General features: G+C 35.9%; 1 protein-coding gene and 1 pseudogene across 1 annotated transcript; both read left to right on the top strand.

Annotated features, from left to right (window-relative positions):
* The first annotated feature begins 8,798 nt into the window (after nucleotides 1–8,798).
* On the top strand, nucleotides 8,799–10,121 carry LOC140877964 (uncharacterized). Its single transcript, XM_073281565.1, has one exon. It carries the CDS (start codon nucleotides 8,799–8,801, stop codon nucleotides 10,119–10,121), a length of 1,323 nt encoding a protein of 440 aa, XP_073137666.1.
* Nucleotides 10,122–14,118: 3,997 nt separating this feature from the next.
* On the top strand, nucleotides 14,119–17,598 carry LOC140879772 (myb family transcription factor PHL7-like; annotated as a pseudogene).
* Nucleotides 17,599–20,969: the final 3,371 nt, after the last annotated feature.

Genomic DNA, 20,969 nt, shown 5'->3' with positions numbered 1-20,969 from the left:
TTGTAGACGACTGGGAGAGGTGTGAGCGGTCGCCGCTGGAGATGAGTGAGCAGTCACAGCTGATTCCGGTTGAATTACTGCTTGGACTGCGGTTGAGGCGGGGTCGACCGATGAAGATGCTGCCACACTCGATCTTAGAGCGGATGATTGAAACAGGTCAGCAGTGATGAGACCGGTCATAATCCCATCTGAAAAAGTAATAGCAGAGACGTCTTCTTCACCCTGATCTTGGGTAAGAAAAGTCTTCATCATCACCTGTGCTTCCAGTCCATAAGCCTGTATACAAGCTTCTGAAGCTGTCGTCTTTACGTTGTTAAGAGCTTGGAAGTGCTGAAGTAGTTGAGTGATTTGACGTAGACTATTCTGTAGTCCAGTCAAAATTATAAAGTCATCGGTGGCGGTAGGACTCTTGGATTTGAAGTTCTTGACACGCTCATTAATCAACAGAGATATCAGACTTCCTCGAAGCTTCAAGTCGATGAGCTGTCTTCTTCCCAGAGCCTCCACGATGTCTTCAGTGTCAGCAAAAAGAAGCATCTTCTGCTCAATAACGTTCAGAGCTTTCCACTTAGGAAATATTTGAGCAAGCATCAGGTGAGTACGGGAATGATGCCATCTATCAAAGCGCTGTAGGTGACGCTTGACAGTGCGGAGAACGTGAGAGATGATCAAGTTGAGCTCTACAGTAGCTGCTGGTTGAGCCTTAGGTGAGTAGATCATCACACCTTTCCCTTTGTCCTTGGGATCGAGAGTGACCTTTGGAGTTGATGAGGCACCTTCCATGATTATCACACCCTTGGTAGGACGTGGAGCAGTAGTAGCAGTAGTGGTAGTAGTCTCGACCATTGGCAGAATTGGTATTGGAACGGTAGGAGCAAATCCAGAAAGGGACTTTAACTTCTTGTGCTGCCTCTTCTTCTCGCCTGCAGGCGTGGATGGCACAGCTGCTTTGGAGACAGAAGGAGATGACTTGCTAAAGGCTTGAATCAGTGGAACGTTCTCACATGATTCTTCTTCAGAGTCAGACTCTATGATAAGTTGACGCATGGCAGATTTCTTGGTATGGGCTGGTTTGGCCGCTACCGGGACTGTTGAAAGCGGTTGAGTGACAGCAACAACACTTGTGGTTGAAGGCAGAGTGTCGACCGCAACCTCTTTCTTGTTCAGAAACTTGAAGATTGTAGACTTGTTGAGCCATTTGGTGGGATGCAGAGGCTCAGTCTTGGAGAAGTCTACTCCAAGGACGCTCAAGGTGTGGCAAATTTGCAGAGCAAATCCCTCGGATTGCCCTTTTCCCCCGATCATTTCACATAAAGTAGTGAACAATATTTCTGACCAGTTGATGTTGATTTTGGAGGCGATACAAGCCATGTATTGGAATTTCTCCATCGTCACCTTGTCGTACGATCCAGCCTTGGCAAGAAGATTCTTGGCCACGATGTTGGTCAATAGCCTGAATGGAGCTTTAAGAGATGTCTTCTGAGCTGACAGTTTGATCGGAGCATCAGTGGTTGAGAATTCCTTCAACCAGTATGAGCAGTTACCATCGGGAAGATCCGCGCATTTTGTCAAACCCCTGGAGGGCAGATCAAATGTGCTGGCGAAGAACTTTTGATTGAAGGAGTAGGACTCTGTCCGGATCAAGCATTTGATAGTCCCATGCTCGATTTGAGCGGTTGCAAAGAACTCCTTCAAGACAGGCAGATCGCAGATGGCGCTGCTTCCCAAAAACTTCTTCAGTCCAGAGGCTTCAAGCATGGTGAAGACCTCAGTGATTCCTGCATTGTTTGCCTCAATAACGGAATCAAAGTTGATTGCAAGGCAAGTCTTCTGGATCGACATGATAGCTGTAGATAAGAACTCGAGCAGAGAGTAAGCAAAAGCTTGATAGTAATACGATAGAACTTTTAATGCAATATGAAAGCTTTAGCAACGGTGAAAGGTTGATATACGAGTGTAAAGAAGTATATATAGGAACCTATGGGCCATATGGTGATGTCATGAAAAGTGTTTTTGAAATTCAAAAAGTTTTGAAGAGTATAATCACCGCGCCCAATCAATGTCATTTGGTTCAAAGCACAAAGTTGCTAGTACGGAGCCTGTCAGAGACTAGCTAAAGGCGGATGATATGCCAACATTTATGGCAATGTAACAGCTAAGCTATTAAAGTCATACTAGCAATCATTCCCCCTAAAAACATGCATACTAACTTAGATCTACTAAGCCAAGAATATTTCGAAAATATGAAAACTTAGCGTCCGTTAAAGGCTTGGTGAATATGTCTGCTGCTTGCTGATCGGTAGAGATGTATTCCAGCCTGATTTCCTTCTTTAAGACATGATCTCGGATAAAGTGATGCCTGACATCAATGTGCTTTGTCCTAGAGTGCATCACTGGATTGTGAGTGATGACTATGGCACTTGTATTGTCACAGTAGATTGGAGTTTCACTCGACCGGATTCCATAATCATTAAGCTGCTGTTGAATCCAGAGTATTTGAGCACAACAGCTGCCAGCAGCAAGGTATTCTGCTTCGGCGGTCGAGGTAGCAATTGATGTCTGCTTCTTACTTGACCACGAAATTAGTCTATCTCCAAGGAATTGACATGTGTCACTTGTACTTTTGCGATCAATTCTACAACCTGCATAATCTGCATTAGAATAGCCAATAAGATTAAGATTTGAATCTTTGGGATACCAAAGACCCACATTAGTAGTTCCTTTAATATATTTAATTATTCTTTTGATGGCAATGAAATGAGATTGCTTAGGTGCTGCTTGAAATCTAGCACATAAACAAACTGAATACATGATATCCGGTCGACTGGCAGTCAAATAAAGCAATGAGCCAATAAGGCCTCGATACATTGTTACCTCGACCGGGATTCCCCCTTCATCTTTATCAAGCTTGATTGATGCACTCATGGGGGTAGATACAGTTGAGCACTGTTCCATTCCAAACTTCTTTACCAATTCCTTGGCATACTTGGATTGATTGATAAATATTCCAGTTTCAAGTTGCTTCACTTGCAATCCAAGAAAGAAATTTAGCTCGCCCATCATGCTCATTTCCAATTTCTCCTGCATCATCTTAGAGAACTTTGAGCACAACTTGGGGTTAGTTGACCTAAATATAATGTCATCAACATAAATTTGTACTAGTAACACATGATCACCTTTTACAAATTTAAACAAGGTCTTATCGACCGTTCCAATTTGGAAATCATGTTCCAGTAAAAATTTTAGTAATGTATCATACCATGCACGCGGTGCTTGTTTTAATCCATAGAGGGCTTTGTCAAGTTTATAGATATATTGAGGATGAGTAGGATTGACAAAACCTGGTGGTTGTTCAACGTACACCTCTTCTTGAAGTAGACCATTGAGGAATGCAGACTTGACATCCATTTGATAAACTTTAAAGTCCTTGAAAGCTACATAGGCAAGAAAGATGCGGATTGCTTCTAGTCTTGCAACTGGCGCGAAGGATTCCTCAAAGTCTATGCCTTCTTCTTGTCTGAATCCTTGTGCAACAAGCCGAGCTTTGTTACGCACAACAGTGTCATGTTCATCGAGCTTGTTACGAAACACCCATCTAGTTCCAATCACATTTTGATTTTCCGGTCGAGGAACTAGATGCCAAACATTGTTGCGGGTGAATTGATTCAACTCTTCTTGCATAGCTTCAATCCAGCTGGCATCTGATAGAGCTTCATCTATCTTCTTGGGCTCTACCTGAGATATGAAAGTTGCATGCAAGAATTCATTAATCATTTGACCACATGTTTTTCGAGGAGCAGAAGGGTCACCTATGACCAACCCAGGTGGATGATCTTTGTTCCACCTAAAATAATTCCCTAAAGGGTTGTCATCAATTGATTGACGAACGTCCTCGTTTACTGGATCATCATTGGCAGGAGGATCGTTATCAACCGGTGGATCCTCTTCTGGCCTTGTTTGATCACACACGGTAGAGGGAACTGGATCATCCTTCTTTGGAGGATATGGATCACTGTCACTCTCTTCCTGTAGATTTGTGTTTTCCAGTCTATGACTCAGATCATTTATGCTCCCTTGAGTTTGTTCTGTACAAAGAGTAGATTCATCAAAAACAACATGAATGGTTTCCTCGACCGTTAGTGATCTTTGATTGAACACTCGATAAGCTCTGCTAACGGCTGAGTAATCAATAAAAGTTCCTTCGTCTTCTTTGGCATCGAAAGCTGTCAAATGATTTTTGCCATTGTTGTGGATAAAGCATTTGCACCCAAAAATTTTGAAGTATGAAATATCAGGTTTTGTGCCATTCCAGATCTCATATGGAGTTTTGTTAAATCGTTTATTAATCATAGATCTGTTTTGAGTATAGCAAGCTGTGTTAACTGCTTCTGCCCAAAGCCTTTGAGAAACATTTGAATCAGCAATCATAGTTCTGGCTGCTTCTTTTAAAGTACGGTTCCTTCTTTCAGCCACCCCATTTTGCTGTGGGGATCTAGCAGCTGACAACTCATGCTTGATTCCCTGATCATCTAGATAAGTCATAAGAGTGGTGTTTAAAAATTCAGTCCCTCTATCACTCCTGATTCTATCTATCACAGTAGATTGTTCATTTTGCAAGCGTTTAAAAAGCTTAATCAGGTGAGGTGCAGTTTGATCTTTTGAAGAGAGAAAGATAACCCAAGTAAATCGAGAAAAGTCATCTATAACAACAAGAGCATATCTCATTCCCCCTATGCTTCTTACTGGTATAGGACCAAATAGGTCCATGTGAAGTAAATCTAAGCATTTGGAAGAAGACATACACCCTTTATTTTTAAAGGTTGCTCTCACCTGCTTTCCTAGTTGACAAGCAGGACAAACTTTGTCTTATATAAAATCTCCTTCAGGCAGACCAGAAACCAAATCATGCTTCCTCAAGTTAGAGATGAACTTAAAATTTAGATGATTTAACCGCTTATGCCACAACCAATGTTTATCATGATGAGCAGTAAGACAAGTAGGTGAAGAAATATGTGAGCAAGACCAGTTTACCTTGTAGGTGTTTAGGTCTCTTACACCGGTCATAAGAGTCTCACCTTTGTCATTTTTGATGATGCAAGTGTGTTTGTGAAACTCGAACGAATGATCATTGTCACATAGTTGACTAATACTTATCAAATTATAGCACAGTTTGTCAACAAGCAACACATCTTTAATAATGATGTTACCATGGATAATCTTACCCTTACCCACGGTTTTACCTTTGGAGTTGTCTCCAAAGCTGATCTTTGGTCCTTTGCACATCACAACTTCTGTTAGAAGTTCTGGATTCCCTGTCATGTGCCGTGAGCAACCACTATCTAAGTACCAGGTAGTGTCCTTGATGGAAGTGGTCTTCTCGCCCGTTTGGACTTTTAGTACCTCCTCAGCTTCTTCTTCGATGTCAGCCATAAGGCATTCCACCTTTTCATCATCGCTGTCATCTGAAGAGCTTCCGGTATTGGGGTTGTCAGAGTCAGACTCAGCCCACTTGCTTTTGCTTTCGTCTGCTACTAGAACCCTTTGGTCTCTTCCTTTTCTAAACGTCCTCTTGTCCTCCTTGCCCCTTCTTCTTTCGAAGAATTGCTTCTGATCATTGCTCTTAGGCTTGGTGCAATCTGCAATGAAGTGGCCCGGCTTGCCACAGTTAAAACAAGTAGGACCATCGTCTGTATGGTCCGATTTATGATAATTTTTAAATTTAGAATTGTTTTTACGCATAAATCTACCAAATTTCTTGACAAAGAGTGTCATGGCTTCGTTGCTGATTTGCTCAGCTGATCTCTTTGGAGCTTCCTCGACCGGTGGACGCATCACCGTTGAGGTTAAGGCCTTGGTTGGTTAAGAGGTAGATGGTTCATCTTCTGTCCTCATGTTGAGCTCGAACTCGTAGGCTTTGAGATCTGCAAAGAGATCATGCAGTTCAACCTTGCTTAAGTCTTTTGACTCCCTCATGGCCACTGTCTTGATCTCCCATTCTTTGGGAAAAGCTCTCATAACCTTCACAGCAATTTCACGGTTAGTATAAGTTTTTCCTAAAGCAATAAGATCACAAATGATACTACTGAACCGTTCATCAAATTCAGCCATGGTTTCCCCTGGCTTCATTTTGGCATTGTCATATTTTTGAATGGCCATGGTGAGCTTGTTTTCCTTGGTCTGGTCATTTCCTTCACACAGCTGAGTGAGCTTCTCCCAAATCTCCTTTGCTGTGGAGCATGACTTGATTTTGCTGAACATGTTCTTGTCCAGTGTTTTGTATAGGATGTCCCGGGCCACATTGTCAAGATTGGCCTTCTTTTTGTCCTCAGTAGTCCACTCGGCTCTTGGTTTCTCAATCATTTGTCCTGCACCATCGGTTAGAGCTGGGTTGACCTTCATGATTTTGATAGGACCGTCTGTTATGACATATAGCATGTCATCGTCCTGTGCTGCAAGATGTGCCTGCATGCGAATTTTCCAGTCATCATAATCTTCTTTAGAAAACATAGGAATTTTGTTGAAAGAAGTCATGATTTTAAAAACTTTAGATCAGCAGTTGAGAAAGGAACCCGCTCTGATACCACTTGTTGGGATCGGTTCAGAGGGTAGAGGGGGGGTGAATACACTCTGAAACTTATTTTCTTTCTTTTCAAAATGATCAAGTGAAGTTTAGTTCACTTAATCTGTTTTCTCAACTTCTAAAACGGTTTGAACAACTTAAATAGTGCGAAAATAGTTCAGAGGTTTTAGTGATGCAAAGGCAAGTTATAACACGATGTATGAGCAATATATAAGATAAATATGCAGTAAAGACTAAGGCACGATTTATGGAAGTTCGAAGGCTTAATCCTTCTACGTCTCCCCTTCTTCCACTTAGGAAGGAATTCACTAGAAGACTTTGGTTATTACAACGTCTTGCAATACACCCACTTCAGACTTAGGACTTATCCAATGCCTAATCCGAAACTCCTAGATTTACACAGATAAGATTCTTAGTTCTTATCAGACTGGTGGAAGCTTTCAGAGTAGCTTCAAGTCTCTTCAATAATGAATACAGTCCGGTTGAGCTTCTCAAACTGCAGAGCGATCGAGAGGCTTGGAAACCCTAGGATGATCCTTGAAGATCAGATATGTAAACTGTAGGCGAGGGTTTATTTGAGCAGCAAGTGAATGATCTTGTAAGTATGCTCAAGTATTGCTTCAGTATATCAGATGAGGACTTCTGATAGTATTCAAGTGATTGAGTTGATTGAGATTTTTCGTGTTGCTTGTCTTCTTGTCACTTCTTGAGCAATCTTCCCTTTATATAGGTCAATCATCAACGTCTTTATTTTGAACGTTCTGATGCTGCATTGAATGCACATTTAATGCTTCATAAATGCATTGATGATTCTGCATGAAGATCGTACACTTCTTTAAATGCAGACAACTTCCAGGGTCCAAAACTGGTATAAACGGTCGAATGCTTTATCTGTAGCCATTCTGCGTTTTTGCCATTTTAGTGCAACCTGTTGTCTCGATGCAAGAGTCAACAGATCTTCTGATACGCCGGTTCTTCTTTTGATAAAAGATCTTGCAATGAATGTCTTGTCTCAAGTATTTGTCTTGAGATATCTTGATAAGCAGTTGGCATTCTACCGGTAGATAGATTTATCCTCTGCTGGTTTGAATAACCAGTCGATAGGCTTGTGACTGCAACCGGTCGAGAGACAAAGGCGGTTGACAAGCTTCCGGTAGATAACTTGAAGGGTTTAGACGGTTGCGGTAGGAGTTGTAATAGATTCCTGAAATACAAAAGATTGGCAGCACATTCCTATACAATGAGTTGTTGTTTGTTATCACCAAAATGTCGGATTCAACATATTGAATTTTGTTATTTTATTTTGGGATTTCGCAATAATATTTTGTTATTAAGTTTTTAGACGCTTCCGCATTTATTTTGCTATTTTTGGATTTATCGAGTTGTAAAGACGATGTTTTGGATTTTATTTATGATAATAGACTGGTTTGGTTTATACTGTACTACGAGGCTGGTTGTTTTATAATTTTTGTGAATTTGAAACAACGTCGGTGGCACGTCTCGGTCTCGGGGCGTGACATTAAAGTGGTATCAAAGCCGCCAGGTTCATAAATCCGGATGGGATTCCGTACCGAAAAATTTGACGTTGTCAAATGTTGACCCAAGCCTAGCGTATCCTGACCCGAAACGATCCTTTGAGTCAAACACATACTTTGTATGATCAGTGACGCTTTTAGCCCTAATTCGGTCGTTTGAACCCTCGAATTCACGTTTTTGCTATTTTTGGAAATGTTTGTTTTGCTAATAACTTTTCGTGGAAAACTCGAAATTTGATTCCGTCGATTTTTTCATACTTCTTTTGATCAGTTGTTTCAATCCTAGGATAATCTCAAAAAGTTCCATTTTTGGAAAATTTGCCCGAAAATTTCGCTTGATATCAATACTGCATGAGTAACTTATGATAAATTGTTCATCAGTTTAAATTCTGATCTTAATTCATTCTTCTTCATTTTTGGAAGATGACTATCTCTCGCACTAGAGCTACCACCTAGCTTAGTTCTTTTATTCAGCATTGTTTTGATTTTTATTCAGCATGGTTTTGATATCTTAGTATTTTTGAGACTTAGCTTGTTTTGTTTCGTTCACCTTCATGACATTTTGGGAATCAATAAAATAACTTTATTCCTTTGGATTATTTATTGATTCATTTATTCCGTTATTTCCTTTCTTCTTTAAGTATCATGTTTCGACAAACTCTTAGAACTCTTTACTGTAGGAAATGGCCGGAGAACCCCCAAGAACACGCAACAACAATCGTGGGGATAATGCGAATCCACCTCCAGGAATCAGTCTTAGTAGAGAAGACCTTGCGGCTATCGCAGCAATAGTGGCGACGACCCTCCAAGGGATGGGAAATACAAATGGCAACGACAACGGCAATGGCAATCCGCCACCTCCTCCACCTGCTCAGAATGGAGTCAAATTCCATTGTGAATCGCTCCGTAAGAACCGAACTGAAATGTTTAAGGGAGATGCTGACCCAGAGGTGGGACGAAATTGGATGAAGAAGATGGAGGACCAACTGCGTTTACTTGAAGTCCCTGAAGCACTTAAAGTGGAGGTGACAATTCCTTTTCTGGAGGACAAAGCAAGGAAATGGTGGGAAGCAGTTTCACCTGCTATGCTAGTCGCGGGACTAGTCACATGGCAACAGTTCAGTACTGCATTTTTGAAGCAGTACTTCCTAGCGGAGGTTCGAATGCAGAAGCTGAGCGACTTCGAAAATCTCATGCAATCTTCAGATATGACAGTGGTGGAGTACACCTCCAAGTTCAATGAGCTCGGGTCTTACGCCCCAACTATTATGGGAGATGATGAGCTGAAGTTGCACCGGTTCAAGAAGGGGTTGAGCAGCCGAATCCAGTCGGCATTAGCAGTTTATCAGCCTGCCAACTTTGCAGACTTGATGGGAGCGGCCATCCGAGCTGAATCGGATATCAAGCGTCGTGAGAATGACTTCCACAACAAACGACCTCTGACGGGCCAATATTCTTCGAACGAGCAGATTTCCAAGCGTCCGAACCAGTCTGGTGAATTTTTCATGGAAACTTATTCTGCTCCCAATCTCCCACCGATCAAGCTATGCCCTATCTGCAACCTCCGACACGAAGGGGAATGTCTTCGGAAAACTGGCGCTTGTTTCAACTGTGGCAAGTTAGGACACCGGATGTCTAATTGTCCTGAACCCGTGAAGCCAAGGACGGGGTCAATTCCTGGCACCACTCAGAATCCACCGAAGGAAGCTAAGCCCAATGCTCGTGGGTATGCCATCACACAAGAAGAAGCAAATGACGCAAATAAAGTTGTGGCAGGTACCCTTCTAATCAATAAGTCTGCATACGTTCTGTTTGATTGTAGTGTCGCACCTTCGTTTATATCTAAGAGGTTTGCTAAGAAGTTAGGGCTTATACATGAGAAAGTGACTGAACTATTTAGAGTAGCGACCCCTAAGAGCAAGTTAACCCAAGTTTCGAGGACGAAACTTTTCATAAGGAGAGAGGGATGTAAAACCCAAGACTTTGGTCCCAAGTATATTCAATAAGGAATAAACTCTCTACATGGAAGCCAAAATCCTTCCTTCTCGGAGTGCGAGATATTGACCGAAACCATAGCACCATATCAGTTTTTTTTGGCAAACAAATCAAGGAGTATAAGCTGCAAATTTCCTTCCATTATGCGTGAGATCAAAACTGATTTTTTAGCTCCTATTTAAGAGCAAGAAATCGCCCATTCAGTCACCGATTCATTATGAATTTTTGCTGGTTTTCGATCACTTAAATATATTCCCTCACCTATCAAGTTTCGAAGCATCAGAAGCAATTCATTTTCAATTCAAGTTTCCGAGGAGGTGGCTTGGGGAATTGGAAAGATTAATATTCATTATTTTCCACTAATCTGCCAAAACTTTTGGATTAAGGTTAGAGATATGCTCAAAATCATTTTCTTTTGTCCAATTCCTGTATTCATTCACGAGAAGTGTGGTTGACCAATAGGTTTATTAGTTTGCCATATTGTTTTTCTTGAATTCGAAGGTTAGGAAAAGATTTAAGGGAGGCTAAAGCTTAAGGAAAACCATCCAAGAAGGCTGCCTAATTTTCGAATAATCAGTAGATTGATTTTCGAAAATTTCTTTCGGGAAATTTTAGATCAATCTTTGCTCCTCGAGTTACTAAGTTTCGTTTGCACAAAAAAATTCGGTAAGTGGGCTTTGTTTTAAAATATTATGTATGATTTAAAATTCGATCGTTCATGATAATCTTTGGAGTTTTGCTATGTAATTCTTATTCATGATAAGATTTTTTAAGAGTATGTTTTGGCACTGTTATGACTCAAATTATGAGTGAAAAGGAAATTTCCGAACCATGTTATGTTATGGCCCTGATGCGGTGGGTAATAATAACCGACAAATGACCTCACCCCTTAGAGGGATTACATATAGGGGACTGATCAGTTAGCCACGAATAATGAGAGAAGTTTCAGTGTCTGGCCAAAATTATGTTATGCTATGTTATGTCATGTCAATTATGTTATGATGATGTTCATGCTATGCTATGTTAAGACATGATATGAAATATTTACGCTTTGAATTATGCTATGAGTTTTTGAAATAAATAAATATATATGTATATATTTGATATGATCGATCGGCCCCCACTTGCTGAGTGTTTCCCAAAACACTCACCCCTTACTTTTTCCCTTTCAGCTGATGAAGATGATGATTTAGAGGATCGTAAACAGGATATGTTTTGGGGATGGTGATAGAGGAGCATTATTATTGAATTTTGTTATTTTATTTTGGGATTTCGCAATAATATTTTGTTCTTAAGATTTTAGACGCTTCCGCATTTGTTTTGCTATTTTTGGATTTATCGAGTTGTAAAGACGATGTTTTGGATTTTATTTATGATAATAGACTGGTTTGGTTTATACTGTACTACGAGGCTGGTTGTTTTATAATTTTTGTGAATTTGAAACAACGCCGGTGGCACGTCTCGATCTCGGGTCGTGACATCTACGATTACGGATTTAATCTGAGAATTGAAAAGGCCAAAAAAAAAAAAAAGAAGGGGTTGTATATTTCGTTTATTTATTTATTATTTATTGGTTAAAAAATCATCTACATTTAGTAGCATGAAATAAATGTAGCATAATTCCAATGGGTGTCTAACTTGGTAGAGTATGTGAATTCTTGACCAGATGTAAACAGTTCAAATACTTTTATCAACACCTTCTTGAACTAGCCTATTACATAGAGCTTGTCTAGTGTGGTTTACCCGACTAATGTAGTTTGCAGACTATTATGTTAGTTCGAAAGTTTACCCAATGCGCATCGAAATATAGCGGCTACGAGTTCTCACGTCATAAAAAAATAAATAAATATAACACATCGCCATCATTGTTTACTAGTTCAATAAGGTACCGTTTGGTACAAGTACAATTAGTACTTGTACAACTTATCCTATCCAATCTCGCGTTTTTCTCGTCATATTATTTATACATCTATTAATTATTTATTTTATATCAATCAAATCATTAATCATTTATGTTATATCAATCAAATCATTGAATTTAAATTACTATATTACCCTTATAAATAATATTATTCATATTTTATTTATTCTTAAAAGGACAAATGATAATTTATATTTTTAATATAAAATTCAATCAATTAAATCTATCAATCAAATCAAATACTAAATTAATTATCATTTTATATTTATTTTATATTACATTATATTACTTATCCAAGTATTATTTATCTATTATCGAACCAAATGGTGCCTAAAGGGTATTATAAATTTATAGATGTAAGAACATGACAGTGACATAAATTAGTTATTAAAAGATGTTCACACTCTATAAAAATGCAAAAAGACTATTAATTTATAAATTAAAATATTGTTTAAATTTTAACTCATAGTTCTGGAAAAATTAAAGCAGAAGTTGACAAAACATAGGTTCCATCTCAGAGCAAGACAATAGAACTGTCATGTCTTTTTTGTAGCGAAAACACAGATTTTCGGGTGTACGATAGGAATATATCTCGTTTAGACACATGTAATATATAAGATTGTGTATTATATTTGATATCTACTATGCTGCTCATACGTAGAAATTAACGATAAATATCGATATTTTAGAAGGTATCAAATTTTTTTGAGCGTAAAAAAAAAATTACGAGTCTAGGATTGTAAATTATTTAAGTTATCGTTTGGTTTTTGGTGATAAGATAAATAATACAGAAATAAATAATATAATGTTATAAAAAAATAATAGTTAATATACTATATGTTTTGATTGATATATTATAAATTTGGTTTGATCTGATTGATTAAATTTTAGATAAAATAATAAATTATCATTTTGTTCGTTTAACAATCAATAAAATAAAATTAATGTTATTTATAAAGAATAATATTTTAATTTAAATTAAATGATTTGATTGATGTAAAATGAGTAATTAATGATTTGATTGATGTAACATAAATAACTAATAGATAGATAAATAATATGACAAAAAAACATGAGATTGAATAAGATAAGTTATACAACATTAGAAATATACTCGGAATATGACTATATTGAAAAAATTTACTCTCATAAACAAGATATATATTTAATTTATGACTTCGACATAAAAAAAAAGTATATGAATTTTATTATATAATTTTTCTTGTATCCAAAAAATATATATATAAAGCAGCCTTTGGACGGTAATGCTCCTTCCTGAGCCGATAGATTCCATTGCCGGTCAATGTGTTTGTTGTTTTCTTTGAAAACATCACCACGTGAAATTACTCTTCTAACCTCACAATGTCCTTGTCCAAGAAAATGACAGTGGTAATATTTGATGGGTTAAATTAAATTTTGGTGTGTTAGAGTCGGTCGATGCTATCTCACTTGGATAATGCTCGGGTGAGGATTATGGTCCGAATCTATTTGCATATCAATTAATTTAATTTGTAAAATTGATTTAGGTCATTGATTTTGGCTTTAAGATAGTACTCTGAAGATAGCATCGACCCAACCATATTAGTTAATAGTCAAACGACTCTTGATGTTTCATGACATATTTTTGAATCTGTCCATTAATGATTATAATAGTGTTTTATTCTTCTTATTATCATTATTATTTGAGCCCGGACTATTAATTTGTCACAAGTGAATTTTGAATCCGATATCTCATTTTAATTTTAAGATTTTAACGTCATTACATAGAAGACGTTTGCAAACTTTTCGAGTTAATATAATTGCAAATCTATTAGTCAATAAAATCATGTATAAGAATATCGATATAAAGAATCAAACTCATAAGCATTAACACACATTCATCTACTCTATTAAGACAGTATTTGAGAGAGCTTCTAAAAAAACATTTCTCAATCATTTATAAAATTTTAAAAATTTTATTGAAAAAAAAACCGAGAAATTGAAGGTCCAAGTATTCTTAAAAAATAAAAATAAAAAAAGCTCAAATTGTTTTTTCCCCTCAAAACTGGCTATATAAATAAAAATGATTAAATTGGTCGTACCATCATCTCTCTTATCACCCAAATTTCAGAGCCTTTAACCACTCCTCTCTCAGCTCAGTTGAAGCTCTGTTTTACAATTGATTATTATCATCCTTGGATCAACGTACAATCGCCAGTATATCTTCATCATCTCTACTTCTGGAGATTCGGGTGTTCTGCGAAGTTGAATTGTTGGTTTGATTTTAGTTCTTGAATTGAATTTTTTGGGTTCATGATAGCATGTCATAGATTTCAAGGATCGGCCCTGGAATTAACAGATCTGGGTATGAATTATTTCTTTGTTTTCTCATTTACCTTGTTAGTTTTATCATCATGTGAAATTTTCCTCACTTTCCTGGAATTGCATGCTCTTTATCTGTTTTTGAGTTCGGTCAATTTCGTAAATTTTATATTTTGTTTGTGTTTTTGTTTAACTTTTCCTACTTTATTTCTACACGTCCACTGCAGCGTTCCTAAAACTATGGGTTCTTATTTCATATTTTTGGCCTTAGGTCGAAATCCCTCATTATTGCTTGAAATAATTCAAATGATTTTGATTTGGTCATGTGTGCTATCTCTAGTCGATGGGATTATTAGTTATAGTCGGAGACAGATGAGCAATTTCCCTCAAGTGTTTCCTCCTTATAGGACGACTACAGCTATGTTTTTTTTAATGTTGGTTAGAACAATCCGCTGGAATTGTTTTTCATGGTTATCTCACTTCAAAATTTTGTCCCTTTTGTGGCCCCTCTTGTCTATGGCGGTTTGGAAATACTTGCTATTTCATTCAGTAATGTTTGCCTTCTCAGTAGCAAATATCCGAGTTAATGTTTTATGCAATCTTCACGGCATAATTGCATGATATTTTCATTTCTATAAATATTGTTCAATGGGCTAATTGTGCTGATGCTTTCCAATTATCATCATCATTTATTCTCTTGATGAAAATCTATTCTCATTGTTATGCCATCGTGTTTTGGCCCCCTAGCATGAAAGAAAAAAAGACAAGGTAAGTGTATTGTCAGAGTGAGTTAAGGTTATCACACGCAAGCGATGTTTATCATGTACTTGGATTCTGCCTGCTTTAGTGTTGCTTAGACTTTTTCCTATCATTGTCAATACTATATTTATCTGCTGAATTTGATGTTTGTTTGGCTAATACCGGTTTCTGTTTCCTCCATAGATTAATGTGATATGCATCAACTCAAAAGTGGTTCAAGTTCTAGCTTAGTTCACAGCAACCCTGTAGTTCGAAGTCAAACGCTAAACTGTGGCACAAGCGCAATGGAACCTACCGGTGGAGGTAATAATGCAAGTCTGGCCTCAAAACAGCGGCTTCGTTGGACACATGAACTCCACGACCGATTTGTTGATGCTGTAGCACAACTTGGCGGTCCTGATAGTAAGTTATTGTCTTCATTCACACTACAAAATTTCAAATTTTTAGTCCCTCCTTCAGCTGCCCAAAAGAGAGTTACAAAAGATTGAGGAGTTTTCTGATATTTCCACTTTAATTTCAGGAGCTACTCCAAAAGGTGTACTCCGAATTATGGGAGTTCAAGGGCTGACAATTTACCATGTAAAAAGCCACTTGCAGGTAATCATGTCATTAATTAATTCTTTCAGAAGTTAGGTATCTGTGTATTTTGTCTGCTTGGGAGGTTTCGCTAATTTTATTGTTGCAAACAGAAATACCGGCTTGCCAAGTATCTTCCAGATTCATGTTCGGATGGTAAGTCATTTTATTGCATTTTTACTGATTATTTAGCTGTTTTGTTGTATATTTATCTTGCATTTGGTTACTTATGCATATTGTGATATTTTTTAGGGACAAAGCCAGATAAAAAAGAATCTGAAGACATGCTCTCCAGCTTGGATGGTTCATCGTAAGTAGAATCTTCTTTCATATTTTTTTTGTCAATTTCTCTTATTGATCACTAATGGATGTTGGTGACCTTTTATAATATCTTGTGCCATGTTATCTTGTGCCTAATCATGTGCAATTAGTCAGTGATATTCATTTTCTTTAAGGTTTTTTATGTGTTGCATGTAGTGGTATGCAAATAATTTTATTTTATTTTTGATAAGAAACGGTGGTATGCAAATAAATGAAGCTCTCAAGCTGCAGATGGAGGTGCAAAAGCGACTGCATGAGCAATTAGAGGTAAATATTTTTTTCTCATCCATGTTCTTTTAAGCCACTAGAAAATCTTTTTGGAATATAACTAGGTCTTTGCATGGGAAGACCATTTGATTACTTACCTTTGTTGCTTACCAGGATTTGCTTTGAGACATTTATCAAATTTCAGTGTATTTGTATTGAAATTTGTACTGGAGCTGTTTTGGTATTTAACTACTGTGAACTGTGGAGAATTTATCCTCCAGAGCTTCAGAATGTTGGAACATATTTTCTTGTGGATTAAAGATGCCTCAATTTACACTGATATCGAACTAGTAATGGTTTCCCACTCATTCCTCAAAAGTCTATTTTCAGCACCCAATTTTTATATACCTACCGATTACCATACGCACATAGTGTCGTCAACTACTTTGTGTTAGTTATGAAAATTAACGAAAGCCTTTTCTAACATGATCTGTCTCCAACCTCATGAAATGAAGGGGTTAATTTAAGTTGAATTCACCTCTCCATTTTCACCCTCTTGAGAAAAATATAGGCTGACATTTACCTGATGACGGTGTATATTAGTTCTTCAACTACGAGGATGTGATACTTTATGAATGAATTTAGAAGATTCTTGTGCATATTTGGTTGTCAAAGTAATATGGAGATTATGTTACGTTTGAATCTTACAGGTGCAGAGACAGCTACAGTTGAGGATTGAAGCCCAAGGAAAGTACTTGAAGAAGATAATTGAAGAACAACAGCGCATCAGTGGAGTTGTTCCAGAGGGGCCTGGAACAGAGGACAATTTCCCAGAATCAGATAACAAAACTGACCCAGCTACCCCTGCTCCAACATCCGAGCCACCTTTTCCTGATAAACCGGCCAAAAGACATACCGTGGACAAGAGCCTTTCTCTTGATGAATCATTAACTCGTAACGAACCACAAACCCCAGATTCTGATTTCCATTCGACTTCTCCAGTTAAAGGCCCTAGTGCTAGGCCCGGGAAGAAGCTAAGGATCAATGATGATGCAGCATTCTCTAAACCTGAAACTGAACTTACTCATAAGATATTGGAGTCGAGCTTGAACCCGCTTACCAGCAGCCATTTGCATTTTTCTTGATGAGAGGCAGCCTCGATCATATGGTGCATTTGCTTGCTCCCAAGGCTTACTACCTATTTGTCACCATGTATGTGTAACTTGTTATAATTATTAAATACATCCCTCGTTAGATCAGGTAAGCGTTAATTGGTACTTAGATGACATGAGATTGTGAGATTTAGAGGAATAAAATTTAGGAGATGTTTCAACCTTAACATCTGATGGGGTGAATGTTTGGATATCACATAATATTCAGCCAAGTGAGTGTGTGTGTGTGTGTGTATATATATATATATATATATAATTTTGGGTAGTTTTTTGGAAAACCGCCGACCCGGCGGGTTGGCCGGTTCAACCCGGAGGGTCCGACCCTCTGTTTTCGCCGGTTTGACCCAGCGGGTTTACCTTTTTAAAATAATATTTATATATTTTTTAAATAATATATATTTGATACCCACACATATGTGAGATTTGAACTCAAAATCAAATAATTTTGGGACATCAATCTTGCCACTAGGTCAAATGTTAATTTGCTAATTGAATGTGATTGAATATAATTACATATAATAATTTATACAAGATGTTTAAAGTTGAAATGTAATATATTTTTTATTGAGATAAATAAAGTTTTTAATTGAAATAGACAGAGTTTTTAATATAAGATGTTGAAATATAATATATATTTTTATTGAATAAATGTAATAAATTTTTTATTGATATATATATAATTTTTAATATAAGATGTGAAAAGTTGAAATGTAATATATTTTTTATTGAAATAGATAGAGTTTTTAATATAAAATGTTGAAAGTTGAAATGCCATATATTTTTTATTAAATAAATGTAATATTATAAGATGTTAAAAGTTGAAATATAATATATATTTTTTATTTAATAAATGTAACAGATTTTATATTGAGATAATTAAATATTTGATAGTGTTTTTAAAGTTCAACTATACAAGTTTTTTAATTTTTTTTTAAAACAAGGGTCGACCCGGACCCGCAACTGCCGGTTAACCGGACCCGGACCCAGACCGGCGGTTCCGAGACCCGAACCGGAATCGGCCACGTGCGGGCCGGTTAAGGGTCGGCCTATTGCCGACCCGGACCCAGCCCGTGGTCAGGTCTATCTAAAAGTGTGAATAAAAGAGTAAAGTTTTACAATTGTGAATTTACAACTTTGCTTTTTTACTCTACACAATTTTATGTAAAGTAAATATATTATTATTATTATTATTATTATTATTATTAGTGTTGTTGTTGTTGTTGTTGTTGTTGTTGTTATTATTATTATTATATTATATTATATTATATTATATTATATTATATTATATTATAATTATAATTATAATTATAATTATAATTATCTAAAAGTGTGAATAAATTATATTATATTACTTTATTCGCAATTGTAAAACTTTGTCTTTTTACACTACAGAATTTTATATAAAAGTAAATACATATAAGGATATAAATGTAAGAATAAAATATTGGCTAGAACATAAAAATAAATATATTAGTTTTTATATAAATAAATGCAAAATACATGACTTACTAATTATTACACATTAAATGCATTCATTAGTGAGTATTTGTGGATTGATTAGAATAAATAAATCAAATTTATTATCATTTAATTAACTAAATAAATAAAATAAAAGGAAATATTTTTGTAAAGAAATCAATTTTGAAACAATAAAAACAAAAAGTTATAACTTCCCACAGTAATTTAAAAAAAAATAGAATTAAATTAAAAATTAAAAAAGATATATATATTTATGAGCCTTTTATATTTTTGTATAGATTTGAAGAGGTTATACAAACTTAATAATTATAACAGCCTAATATTACTCATTTTTGAATTGGTTAAAAATAAATATTTTTCACATCTATGAACAATGTAGAATGCATTTTTTCAACCAAAATCAATTAAAAGAAATATTTTAATAATTTCAAAAGAAAAAAGCAAAAAGTTAAAACTTTCAATAGTAATTTAAAAAAGGTTAGAAATAAAAAATATATTTTTGAAACCTTAATATTTTTGTATAGATAGATAGATAGATAGATAGATACGAAGAAGAACAAAATGTTAAATAATAATACTTATACAAACATAATAATTATATCGACCTAATATTACTCACTTTTTATTGTCTAAAATAAATATTTTCAAATCCATGAACAATGTAAAATGTAATTTTCCTTAAAAAAGATAATTTTTTAAATTATGAATGAAAGGGTAAAATTTTCAAATTGTGAAATAACTTTTTCATTTTTATTCTATAGTATTTTGTATCGGATTGAAAAATAGTTTGGGATATAAATGTAAAATTAAGATATTAGTTTTAATGAAAAGGTAATCAATCTTAAAATTGACGTGTTTAGTTTTTTTAATGACTATAATTATTCCGACAAAATTATGAGGAAATCTGATATAGACAATTAATAATAAATTTTAAAATTAAATTCAAAAATATTTTAGAGCTTAAAATAATGTACAAGATTTTTGCATTTCATAAAAGAACTACTTTAAAAGTTTAATCAAGAATTACAACTATAAAAGATGTGTTAAAAAAATATACGGATAGAGAACATCATCATACATCATATTAGGACTAAATTTCATAATTTAGGTAACGTCTATATTTTGTAGGAAATATTGACCAATTATTTCAAACTAAAATATTATGATATATATTAGGGATGTAAATTTTAATTTCAGGAAATAAATTCTAAATAAAATGATTATTACTTTAAGTAAAATGACCCACAAATTATAAATAGATTATACGCACTCACGTGCGACGCACGTGCTTTTTATTAGTGTATATATATATATATATATGTAGTTTTGTTACACTGCACACTAGTATGCAGGGCGCCATGTGATGTTCGAGTGAACATCTCAATTTATTAGTGTATATATATATTAGTATGCAGGGCGCCACGTGATGTTTGAGTGAACATCTCAATTTATTTTCTGTTTTTTTTATAAAAAAAAGCTGGGCACAAGATTGATGTCTGCACATTAGTTTGCATGAGAACAATATATATATATATATATATATATATATATATATATATATATATATATATAGATCTTTTCTCCTGCCTAACTAACCCTCCCCACCACATTCCCGATTTAATGACATGTCATACCACGTAATGTTTTTTTAAAAAAAATTAAACCCATATCTCATAACCTCATTCTTCTTTCTTCCCCGTAATTTGTTTTCCCTCTTTCTTCTTTTTTTTTTTTCCAGGGCGCCCTAATTTCATAAACCCATTCTGTGCCGCGTCGTCGCCGCCAGCCACTTCCCACCACACCCCGCCGCAGTTACAAGCTTCGCCGCCAACATCCGCTTCCCACCAGCCCCCGCCGCAGCTACAAGCCTCTCGGCCGCCGCGCTACGTGAGTTTTAGTCTTCCTTGAAACAACTACATCATATTATGTTCCTTAATTTTATCCTTTTTTCTGGGTATCTCGAAGATATCACATCATGGTCTTTGTAATTTTTGTGTTCGAAAGAGAATGGTGTCTGATAATGAATCACTAGACAATTTTATTTTCACTTGATTTTGAATATGATATTTAACTTAATAATTTTCAAGGCTAAGTCTTGAATTTGCTCTATTATCTTGATAATG

The sequence above is a fragment of the Henckelia pumila genome, chromosome 2 (genome assembly GCF_033568475.1).
Source record: "Henckelia pumila isolate YLH828 chromosome 2, ASM3356847v2, whole genome shotgun sequence".
NCBI classification, from domain to species: Eukaryota; Viridiplantae; Streptophyta; class Magnoliopsida; order Lamiales; family Gesneriaceae; genus Henckelia; species Henckelia pumila.
This window is presented reverse-complemented; position numbering and strand designations above follow the sequence as displayed.